Consider the following 12,241-nt stretch of genomic DNA (forward strand, 5'->3'; position numbering starts at 1 on the left):
CTCAGGAGTGCTCACTCGTTTTTTCTCCAGGAATGGAAATTGAATATTTGCAGTTTGAATAACCTGGTTCAATTTCTTATACACTTTTTTGAGCGCTTCAAGATCTGATCATTACTTCAGTGTCATGCAAGAGAGACGCTAAGAACAAACACAATGCTCAGTTATCATTTTGATATTTAAGATGGCCTGATTGATTCACAATGTCAACTCATGCATTGACTAACATGGAAGAAAACACTCTTAAAATTTCCATGAGCTAAAAACAAGCTGCCATAGACTGTATAATAGTGGCACTGTGAATTTTCACTATGGTCTAACTACTGTAGTAAAGATGAAAAGGCAAGTATCCTTTCTTTTTTTTGGAACATCTAAAAGCTGCAATAGCTTACGACTGTGCGACATCAGCAATTATGTTTTCATATATCATCAGATCATCATGTTGAGAGTCACACGATTCAACTCTTCATAAAGCATTTGAATGTGTGTTGTACAATGACTTATATTTTATTAGCATGTGCATAGCATGTTACGCAACCTTCAGAAGGAGCAACATGTTCTTAACTGTGTGGGTGCACACATGCGCAACTGTATCATACTGTAGGTGTGCTCCGGTACTAATAAAAATAGCACTATACCCCAGGTGTGCACACATATTTTATGGTCTAACCGCTCAAATTAGAAAAAAACATCTGGATAAGTCACTGTAAAAGATCATAAATAATGAGTTGATTCAAGCGCAAAGCTTTATTAATAGAAAATGTCATATATCTCCATGGCTCTATTCCAGGATTCTGTTTCATTTTCTATTAAAAGGGGATTCTGTTACACTCAACAGGGAGCCACTTTCTGCCCCCTTCTTTTCCAAGAATATGAGTGACTGCAGTTTAGGATTACTTTTTTGAGTGGCAGGTTTTAACATACTGTGAGAGCGAGCAGTGTGTGTCCTTTGATCAGTAATCACATCATGAATCCATAGGGCATCCATTTATCATCGTATGAATGTCAACAGATGATTACACACAACAGTACACTTCTACTCAAACCTCCCCCAACCTTCCACACTGCAACCCCCCCCCCTTCCCAAACAAGGATAAATTGAGCTTGAATGCAGCAACATATTGCCGCTTGTGGCTTTTCACCTCTACTGCTATTGCTCTCAATGTGCTCTCAATATGTCATTTGACATTGAGCTGTATTTAGCGCTACATTAAACAATTTCTGATTTTTTTCTCGACCATTTTGCTTGAAACATGTTAAATAACGAGGAAAAATGACCCAATTATCACAAGCCCCAGTTGACATCTTCGAATCAACCAAAATACGAATGTACAACAAAGACATAAAAGTGATTAAGAACTGGAAATCCTCACATATCATGAGCTAATAACACTACGTGTGGTATTGTATGTCTAAATTTGACATATGACTCATAAGTTATAAAAACAGTTCATGGTTTGGTTCAAGTTGTTGAAGTCATCCAACAACTCACTTGTGTTTTCAGCCCTCAACATATTAATAACAATTCAACAACTCCATCTTAACTCATTTCTTCAATCTTCAACTTCTTTTCCAAAAGTACAAGTCAGCATTTTGAAAAAGAAAAATTGCAGCGTCTCATGAAAAGATCTACGACAATATGTAGCCTAGCTTTAGCCATGTGTCGGTATCTTAGCTCAAACAAGGAGGCAAACAATCATAATTCTGTAAAGAGGTGGAAAGGAAATGCCTAGAAGCAATACATTATCAGCTAGGCTATGGAGAGAAAGAAAAAGCGAGCTGTTAAACAATCTTTATCTTAACTGACTAACTGGCTAACTGGGTGAGGTTCATACTAAACAGAGAGATAGCTAAAGAGTTAAATGAGGATTCATAACTCTTTTATGTCCAGTTACCAATACCAGCCATTCAGCTTCCTATTGTTAACTAAAATAAAACAGTGGGCGTTTTTTGTTAACATTGAGATAAAGTAAGCTACAGACTATCAAACAGTTAGATGGAGGGGCGCTAGTAATAGTTAATCTGGCTCTGTGTAACAAAATCTGCATGTTTCCCCTTGCTACAGTTTTTATGCTTACCCAAGCTAAGCTAACTTTTCTGTACAGACACGAAAGAGATAAGTTGCTAACTGTTATCTCCTGGCGGGATAGAAAACAGGCATATCTCACAAAATGCCAAACTATTCCCTTAAGAGAGTTTCTTAAATGTCCTGGACAAAACAAGCCTAGCTAATAGCTATATAAATTGGTGTTTCATTCTTGTGTTTTTCCTTCATTCAACATTAGCCTACATTATTTGCAGATACCAATGAAGAATATACAATTCTTACAAACACAGAGAAATTATGCAATATTAAAATTAAAAAAAATGGCTACCATTCAGATGATTTTATCTGAATTGTAGCCGGGAAAAGGCTGAATGGAACAGTAATTTCTTTCTGTAAAATGATTTTCCGTCTAGTAAAGAACATTTATTGAATGTCAATCTTTAACTTAATCTCCCCTCTTTAAGTAACACTGTGTACCAGAGCCCAAGGTGACATTTTCAAAGGTCTTGACTGTGTAATTGACGGCATTCAACACAACAATGGACCTTTAGGTCACAAAGACATAGACATGGCAGCTGGAAAACTCAAAGGTCTCCATAATAGATGCATGATGCAAGGTTTTGAGTCTATAGCATGGATTATTCAGTTTATATAATGTTTTTTAATGGAGTCCAGCCCAAGCATATATTATGTGCATGCAGATACAAACAAACGATTACCTGTCCCATAAAATCAGTGAAGAAGAGCATGTTGCAGAGGAAAGCTGTCCATCCCAGCAGGTGACTGACACAAAGGTAGCGGTAGTGTTGTGGCATATTGATGATAGCTTTCATTAGCGACCTGAATGTCATTTTCTTCTGGGCCTGTAGAAAGAGGTAAACATCACAGGTGACAGTTTTCCACAGCAACATAAATAACATGATTTGTGAAAAAGACATGAAACAGCAGCTATTCCATCAGCTCTCAATACTCTCCTGGTTTTTCATCACTCAAGGTGCTTTAAAAACCCATAGATGGTGACAGTTCAAAAGCATCAAAAGTTGAAATATTTGCATAATGCCTTAATTACATCTCAATGTGAAGAGCTAAGAGATGATGAAAGACAAAAGCACTAGCCTAAAGCCCTGTGTGCTTCCCAAACATGCATAATTCTGTAGTAGAAATATGAGTCAAAGGGTCATTAATTAAAAAGCGACTGATTTGTAATCGCAATATTCAGCTTCAGTACGTTCATTTTTTTTTTTTTTTTTGAAAAGCACATTTTTGACACAGTCTATGGCACGCTTGAAACTGAAGAATAAAAAAACCCACATCCAAAGCAACAAAGCATGTTTCAAATGGCTGTCAAAGTAAGTGCATGACATGTGAGAAAATTAATAATTTAATTTCTTTGAATTTAACCCAGGCTGATACAGCTAATTATAGAAGATGATACAGAACTCTTTTTTTTCATGAACATGTATCAAACATAGTCTGGAGCCAACTCAGCAGGGAGGTTTTGATGGATTGTCCAATGTCAAACCTTTATAGTACCAAAGAGAATACAGCAATATAATTAAAGGTGAAGTGCATAATATGGGAGTTTGTTTCAGATGGAGCTTTAACACGACTCTATGTAAGACATGGTTGAACAGGCTGTTTTTTAAGGCTAGTATGATATGCTAGTATTGTATTGTACAGGTATTAGGATTCGATAACAGTTTTTTTTCAACCAAAGACCATTAAAAAAAGGATAAGCGGTATAGATAATGAATGGTTGTATGGCTTTCTACAGACTGTACAGTATATGTTTAGGATGGTTCATTTAACAATCTGTCTTCGTCAGTGGATACAGCACATACGGAGGGGCTTTGCTCCTTACCGAGTTTAAAAAAAATTCAAAACAAGCAAATATAGAGGAATTTCATAATCAACTAAAATGACAATCGATTCAGGTGACAAGATTAAAAAAGAAGTTCCTTTAAAAAATGTAAAGATATATGGCAAATGGTAAACGGACTTAAGCTTTTACACCGCATGTCACACCTACACATTCACACCCATTCACACACTGATGGCAGAGGTTTCTATGTATTCATAAGTAAACACCATCAGAAGTAACTAATCCCATTCATACAAATTCAGAGGCCACCGGGGAATCTAATCCCCGACCTTCCAGTTAGGAGATGACTCTACTAATTGAGCCACAACCACCCCCAGTACATCCTTGAAACTTTAGGACATCCAATTTTTAAACAACATACTTATTTTCATCTGAAAAAAAAATAAAAAAATAAGGACCCTAATATAACACACTTTATATTTACCTGTTACGTAATAAATGTTATCTTACTTGTGTACCGTAATAGAGCATAGGGCGCTCACATTTCTTCAGAACTGATTAATTTTGATATTATCATATTGTAGGACATTGTATGATATTGTTCAGTATCATATCGTATCATATTGTATTTAATCCTATTTTACCATATTGTAGCGCACTGTATCCTGACGTATCACATCGTATTACATCATATACATCCTATCATTTCTTTTTTATTTCATCATTCAGATCAGAGCCACAAAATGGATCACTGACTGTTTTCATGCTTGCCTCATGAGGCACTTAATCGGTCAAAAAAGTAAAAAAAAATAGAGGTCACATCTTAAGTCCACTTCCACATCCCCTTCATGGATGCATTATATGACATTATGTATACATTCCATGTTTTGCATATTTGTTAAGTCCGATGAAAGGTTATCATTATGATTTCTATAGGGTTAACCTTCAGCAGCCGCCGTGTATATGCCATACCACTCACATCTATACACACATTACTTTCAATATGCTCACATCTTTCAGTGGAAGGAAGGAGATTCAGTGTTTGCTCATGAAGACATTTCCCCGTCCTCAGTTAAGACGTTTTTAAATAGAGCTGGCATTAAGACCACTTTTCTTTTTCTTACTGTGCCCCAAATACTTTGAATATGCTTCAACTAATCTCTAAACTGTCCTCATTCATTCTGCTGACACAATCCGAAGGTTGATTTCAAAATCTTATTCGTCATAAGCGCATTTGCTTTATTTTATTCTTTACTTTTCTTAAGGTTGTTTTTTTCATTTATTTATATCAGGTTATTTATCTCATACTTAATTTCTCCACTTGATTGTGATTTGTTGTTTCGCCATGTTATCTTTGCTACTTATTGATCATATCTGCTTTATTCTTTGTTCCTCGGCATCAAAGAAAAGGTTTTATCTCTCCATGTTTACAGGTTTAAATACATAAAAGAATACAAAGAAGAACATTCACGTTTCCCTGCCAGCATGAGTAGAATGAGTGAACTCAACAACTGAAATCTGTATTCCACACATTTTAAACATGTATGTGTAGTATAAACACGTGCATGCTTAGAGGGTTTTGCTCCTGAACATTTATAAGCACCTTGTTTGGCTGCTTGGCACTTGAGGTCACTGCGTTGGCCTCCCCGAGAGCAGAGAACGACCTGGGTCTGGGATCTGGAACGGGCGAAGGTAGGGAGACGGGCTCTTTGGCCAGGGATCCGTAAACATTGCTGTGGGAGCCCAGCAGGCGGAGGGCACTCGGAGGTGTAAGGTCAGAGTCGGTCGGAGCCTTGCCCAGCGGTTGCTCTGGAATACTGAAGAGGTGCACGGTGAGGAAGATGCCCCAGGTCATCGCTGAGAAGAAGTAGATGACCTGGTACTCGGAGCCCAGCAACTTGCCGATCACCGAGTGGCCCCAGTCCATCGCTCCCACCAGGTAGCCGAATGCGCCTCCGAGACCTGGAAGAAAACAGAGGTGAGATTAAAACACTATAAAGGACAGTAATGTGCAGTTGTTTGGAGAAAACAGGATCATGTTGTGGACATAGTTTGACTGACTGGAAAAATAAATATATATACAGTAGAACAAACACCATGATACGCTTTTTTTTTATTGCTGCACAGGTAATTTAATTGATGGAAATTTCCTGAAATTTCTCCAGGAAATGATCTCTGCATACACGGGGCACAAATCTATATTAAAATGATGAGCAGCAGCTGAATATGAGAGAGATGATTATCGTATATTACTTTAGATGGAGAAAATTATTTGTTTACTTTTTTGTTCACTGCAGTAAGCCTCAGACAAATACTATGAGTCCCCGCAGTGGACGAGACCTATCAGGAATATGAAGGAAGTCTGTTGTGTTGTCACTCAGTTCACAACATGTGCTTCAGTGCAGAGTTAAATGTCACATACATCTCAGCTCTTCTTGGGTTTTATGAACAACACAGCCTCCTCTCGTTTCACTACAAGGAAATGAAACACTCTGACCTGACAGTTTCAGGAAAGGTGAGAGACCGGCCGCTTATCTAACGAGCATGTCAAGAAAACAAAAACAAAAAGCACTTTCCTAGAAATGCTTTCTCACAAGCGGATTGACCCAACATGTTTATTCAACCTGCGTTATCTAAGAGTCAGCCCGTTTGTTATTCAACACTGGACAGACTCCGGATTTTAAATCAAGACTGGTCAAGACCACCACTGACACACTATTTTTCCACGTCATGATTAGAAGGACAGCCCCCCCCCCCCCCCTCCCCCCCCCCCTTTTTCTAAAACAACAAATAACTAAAATTCATTTGTAATCAGATTTTCCTCCCTGGTTACAGCTGCAACCTTTCTGTTGTTAAGGACTAAGTGAGTGACACGCCCCCTGCACACAAAATGATGATTGTTCAGTGATATTTATGGTCCTGGTCTTGAATCAGTCCCACCCTGCCTTGGTCTTGGTCTTGGTTAGTGTGACACTACTTGCTAGCTGGCTATGAAAGAGCAGAGGAAAAGAGCGGATATTTTGCAGCTTAAATAGACTGCTAATTGGAAGGAGGTGTTGTCAGGTGATTGCGAAAAATGTATCGTTCATTGTACTGTTCATCAGGTTGTTAATGTATTTTTAAATTGTATATAGTATTTGTTGCATTGTACATAATTGCACTGGAGTAGAAGGATGCAGGTGGATAGGGAGTCATTTTAATGGCATATGCTTCCATGAATGTGACCTCAGTAAGCCTAGGTACAGGTATACCATTTGCCAGGGCCAGCAAAAAAATACCAGAGGGAAAAAATATTTCTTCCAAAAGAACAACGACGGGAATAAAAAGATAATTTCATGTAAAAGCTGTGAAACATAAAAGGTGTGAGCAGACTCTTATAAAGTGAAGGTGAGTCATTCTCCTCGTGGGGAACGTGAAGCAGCGCCCTCTATTGACCAGCTGCCACTGGCCAGCATGCACAACAAGCACAGAATGACTACTTGATTATTCTGATGTGAAGCTACAGTATGATCTGTTCCATGTTAAGCGTGTTAGATTAGCATGTCAGGATGATAATGTTTGTAATGTGAGTGTAAAACATAAAGTACATCAGACATGGACAATCTGTAATAAATCAAATTACTGAAGATGGCGCTAAATGAAAAGGGGGCTCCGAAATGTGTCAATATTCATCCTCTGGGGACAATGAATGTGTGTGCATAATTTAAAGGGGTTAAGGGTCAGTAAGGCTCTGATGCAGATGGTTGATAACAGCATTTCATTAAAAAACAAAGAGTTGAATTTTGGGCTCACACAAATGTTCCAAGTATCCCAAAGAAACACACAACACATCCTGCTCCTCCCTCCCTAAACCTCGCATTCCAGCAGTGGCAGCGGGCGTCTATGAAGTCATGTGCCTGGCCTCTGTCTCTCTCAGCCCAGACCCATGACTGCAGCACATGACTAGCTCAGGGCTGGATTACAGCCTGACTAGCATGCTCACACCACCCGGTGCCTGCTGACAGCTGAGCACACCACTGACGGTCACACCAAAAACATCATCTTACAACCCGAGCAGTGTATGATCAAATATGTCTTTGATTGCTTATACTATTTCAGATATTCTCTATAGACTCATTTGGTATGGATTTATTTAAGAAAATAACTAAAATTTGGCAAATTTCATACTGTGAAAGGACAATATTCAGCTAAGGTATAAACTCGTCAAAGTAGAGAGTTCATTCTATGTACTTGTTTTAGTGTTCTAGTTTCACTTATTTCAGTATAAATCTGAAGGATAAATATTACAAATACCTAAAAACAAGAGTCTTTCTGAACTTTGAAGTAGTGAAAGCAACGTGCTCCAAACTCAGAAAGAAAAATATAGTGCTTACTTAACTGATATCTTCTCCCATTTGAGGGCAAAGTATAACAAAGTCAAGTCAAACTTTATTTACAAATCACATTTCCTACACAGATCAACACATTGTGCTTCACATTCAGCGGAAAAGCAAAGCCAACAGCATCACAGAAGTGAAAATCTCCATTCTTGAAAGTTTTCCCATTTTGCTCGGAAATAATGTTTTGTAAGATCTATTAGACTTTTTTTTCCTTTACAATTGGAAAAATTAAAAATATCCCTGAATTGCTGCTAAATGTGTCTTTAAGTGTCACTTCACTACAGAATGAGAGTACAGTGTACAATTATCAAGGAAGCTGCAACTGCAACTAAAAGCCTGCTTCCTTTCAGCGCCGTTTAGCCTCTTGAGTTTCATATAGCGGCAATCTATATCCATTATCTCTACAGGGATCTTTTCATGTACTTCCGCCAATTGCCATGAATGCAGAATAAACCGGACACCATCATCGGCAGTTATATCACAAGCGGACAATCTATTCATTCATCGGGCCCTTACGTTCATGACCTTTATCAAAAAGGCTGAGGAGCACACACTTTCAAGATTCAGGGTGGAAACCCAAAACTCAAAACTTACAAAAAAGAAAACCCTTATGTCACAGTGAGACCTAAAAAAAAAGAGGGGGGGGGGGTTCCAGTTAAGACACTTACAAAGTCGGCAATAAAGAATTCAAAAGAAGGTATAATGGGAAAAAAAGAGGCAAACCTCCCTCCCTGAGAGAACAATAATACAAGGAAGCATTTGGCTGCATTTGATTATCCTTTACAAATAAAGTCTTGTCAAATAGTGAGATTGTATCAGTGAAGAAATGATCAAAAAGTAACTTTTCATTAATAAAATTTCTGTTTTTCTGAGAGTCATTCATTGATATTTCATATAACAACATGTATGGGCTTTTGTGTCAAAAGATCTTAAGCTGCTGATTGCTGCCCTCCATTCACCAGCTAGTTACTGATTGTGTCTGTGTGTTTTCTTTTATGCTGGGAAAGTTTACACAACAAAAATACCGCTGATGAGGCTGAGTAAAAACTATCATGTTCTGTGTGGAGAAACCATACGAGCCAACCAATGAGCTGATATAAGCTAAAATGCTCGACGGTTGGGTAATAATTCTCCTGGGCTTTTTTTTTCCCCTCCTTACACACGCGCACACGATCATTTGATTCAGTGTTGAAACTAAATATTTTTTAAAGCAGCTTTTAGTTAAGGAGCTGCTGCGTGCAAAATCAGTAACAGAACTAATACTTCATATTTCTTTGCTACGTTAGTGTGAAATAGATATCCAACTTTTAATTTCTATGTATTCTTAAAGAGTAAAAAAACAGAGACAGAGGTTCTGTCACATGCTCATTGCACCATTTGCTCAACAGGGATTTTGGACACTTGGTGGTAAATACTGTATAGACCACAGACACACTGGATTGTTAAGGGCACTATACTGACACATGACATTTAAATAAAATGGCAGACAGCACAACGTAGTAAACAGGCGCTGATTTATCACTCAAACCAAATGTGAGGAGCTTTGGTTATATGACAGTCTCTCATTGGATGGTGATCTTCAAATGCAAAACAGTGCAAGATGGTGGACTGTTTTTTTGGGGAGTTGTCTGTGTAGGTTCTCAGTCATCCAGGTGATAGTACATTCAAAGCTGGATCCAAAGGCAACTGGACTCGGTTGAAGATCTTGCCTTTGGATCAAGCTTCAAATTTACCATAAGCTGGACGACTGAGAGAACCTACAAAGTTTCAAGATCTTCAACCGAGTCCAGTTGGATAATGCTTCCAATTTTGGAGAGGTTCTTAGTTTAGTCCCTGAGATAGATGTGCAACCATAGACTGAATGTACCAACGGTTGCAATCTCCGTACACATAATTCAACTTTATTATGTTTTCTGTTTGCCAGGTTGTTCTTCTCTGATCCTTTGTTGTTATTGTGTCTCTGTCAAACTAAACCTGGAATTGATATAAAAGGACACCCTGCCCCCCCCCCCCCCAAGCATCTTTAGATAGGGATAGTCTCCCGCTGTGAAGTATATATGTGAACAACCAGATCAGGAGGATTTCAGGAGCATGTCCTGCTGAAATGTCCAGCAGTGGATAATATGCGACTTTGGCTTAAGAGAGTAGTCTATTAGCTTTGCACAGCTTGAGAATCATTTCCCAGAATATTCTACCAAGTAATTATTGGAGACATTTTCCATAAGCTTCAGATCTTCCAAACATTCTGACACTAAAATGTTATTTTTTATTGAGACAAATCAGGAGAAAAATACATGTAATTGGGACCTGTCTGTCTAAAAAATACTCTCATACGTTCAGGTGTCACGGCTACATATCTGGGCTTATGGCTGCGGATGAAGTTTTTCAACCAGCTAAACAGAAACGCTGGAGAGAGACGTACCTTACCAATGGTATTGTTGTCATGGTGATGCACCAGTTAATAGGGAACACAAATAGACTATGTCTACTTGCTGGACAGGGAGGGTGTACAGTCTACTACCAGGGACTAGCTGTTAATGCATTACCTTTGTTTGAGAGACTCTTTAAATCCCCCATTTAAAAAAACAAGTTATCATTGAACACCCTGGTTTTTCTGGTATTGAATAAAAAAGCTATCGTAAACTTTGATGTCCTAGTAGGGAGGGTTATTTCACCTCTGAATGATGCCAGTCAGGCGCTTTACTGTTTCCCATCTCTGTGCTAAAGTTAAACATTTAGCTCACATTCATCATCTTTGCATAGCCATCCTGTTAATTGCTATTTCCATTACAGGAACATGGTACCTGAAGACAGCAGCACTGTTCATGAAATGTTCATGACATTCTTCAGATGTTTCACCCACTGGGATGCATCATTGAACAATTACAAATACACCCAGAGAATCACAACATCATCACCTGTTATGTGAGGTGTTCAGCTAGAAAAAAAAACACTCAGAAAGCTATTATCACTGAAAGTCTCAAGAAAAGGAGCGAGCTCCAGCTGAAAGAAAATCCATCAAGATGCAACAATAAGAATAGAAAGGCATCAACAGTGTGCTTGTTTGTGTGCTTATCCATGTGTGTGTGTGCATTACCAACCTGTGAGTAGAGCGTGGTAATGCAGTCCTCTCTCCTTATCATGATACGAACACACGTCAAACAGGTAGGCCTTGATGGGCCCGTCGATGAAGTCTGCTGCGAAGTCAAACAGCACGACGCCGAACATCACCACCACGATGGCCCATACGCTCTTCAACGACTTATCGGTGACTATTGCTGCAAAAACAGAAGCGAAACATTTCAACATGCATCAACAGCTCAAGCCCATGGTGTTAAAAAAAAAAAGAAAAAAAAAAAAGTGTGATACGCTCACAACATCAACACATAGCTGAACCTGTGGTGTGATGTTTTGCAAGTTGAATAAGATGCCCGAAAAAAAGAAACACGGATCGAAAGCCAACCCAAAAAAAAAAAAAAAAAAAAAAAGCATCAAGTGCGTGAAATTGAAGAAATCACAGTTGACAGAATTTTTTTTTAGTTCAGAACCTGAGTGTTCTGTTCTGCCACATCTGGTCACTTCAAAAGGAGAACACATTTTTTAGCAAATCATCTGTAGTGCTGACATGTAACGCAGACTTTTCAACCTAATAAAAAGACAGGAATCTTTTTTTAGAGGCGAGAAATGTATTAGAAAGTACTTAAAAGGGGGCACTGGTGGCGCGGTGGCACAGTGGTTAGTGCGCGTGCCCCACGTATGGAGGCTGTAGTCTTCCAAGGCCCAAGTTCAAATCCAGCCTGTGGCTCCTTTCCCGCGTGTCATTCCCCACTCACTCTCCCTGATTTCCAACTTTATCCACTGTCCTGTCTCTCCATTAAAGGCACAAAAAGCCCCCCAAAAATAAATCTTTAAAAAGTAGTTAAAGTGGCACCAGTAGCCTAATCCCACATACGTAGACTGTGGTCCTCCAAGCGGGCGGTCCAGGTCCGAATCCAA

At 38.8% G+C, this 12,241-nt stretch overlaps 1 protein-coding gene across 2 annotated transcripts in view; it reads right to left on the reverse strand.

Moving 5' to 3' along the window:
• The window catches only part of slc45a2 (solute carrier family 45 member 2), a 28,279-nt gene that overhangs the window by 6,513 nt on the left and 9,525 nt on the right, over positions 1–12,241 (reverse strand). For both annotated transcript variants that reach the window (XM_065965614.1, XM_020651539.3), the window contains 3 exons: positions 11,347–11,523; positions 5,470–5,828; positions 2,764–2,907 (listed from right to left, as the gene is read on the reverse strand). In XM_065965614.1, the coding sequence (XP_065821686.1) occupies positions 2,764–2,907; positions 5,470–5,828; positions 11,347–11,523 (680 nt within the window). The remainder of the gene's footprint in view (positions 1–2,763; positions 2,908–5,469; positions 5,829–11,346; positions 11,524–12,241) is intronic.

This window comes from Labrus bergylta, chromosome 17, assembly GCF_963930695.1.
Source record: "Labrus bergylta chromosome 17, fLabBer1.1, whole genome shotgun sequence".
In the NCBI taxonomy this organism is placed as follows: domain Eukaryota; kingdom Metazoa; phylum Chordata; class Actinopteri; order Labriformes; family Labridae; genus Labrus; species Labrus bergylta.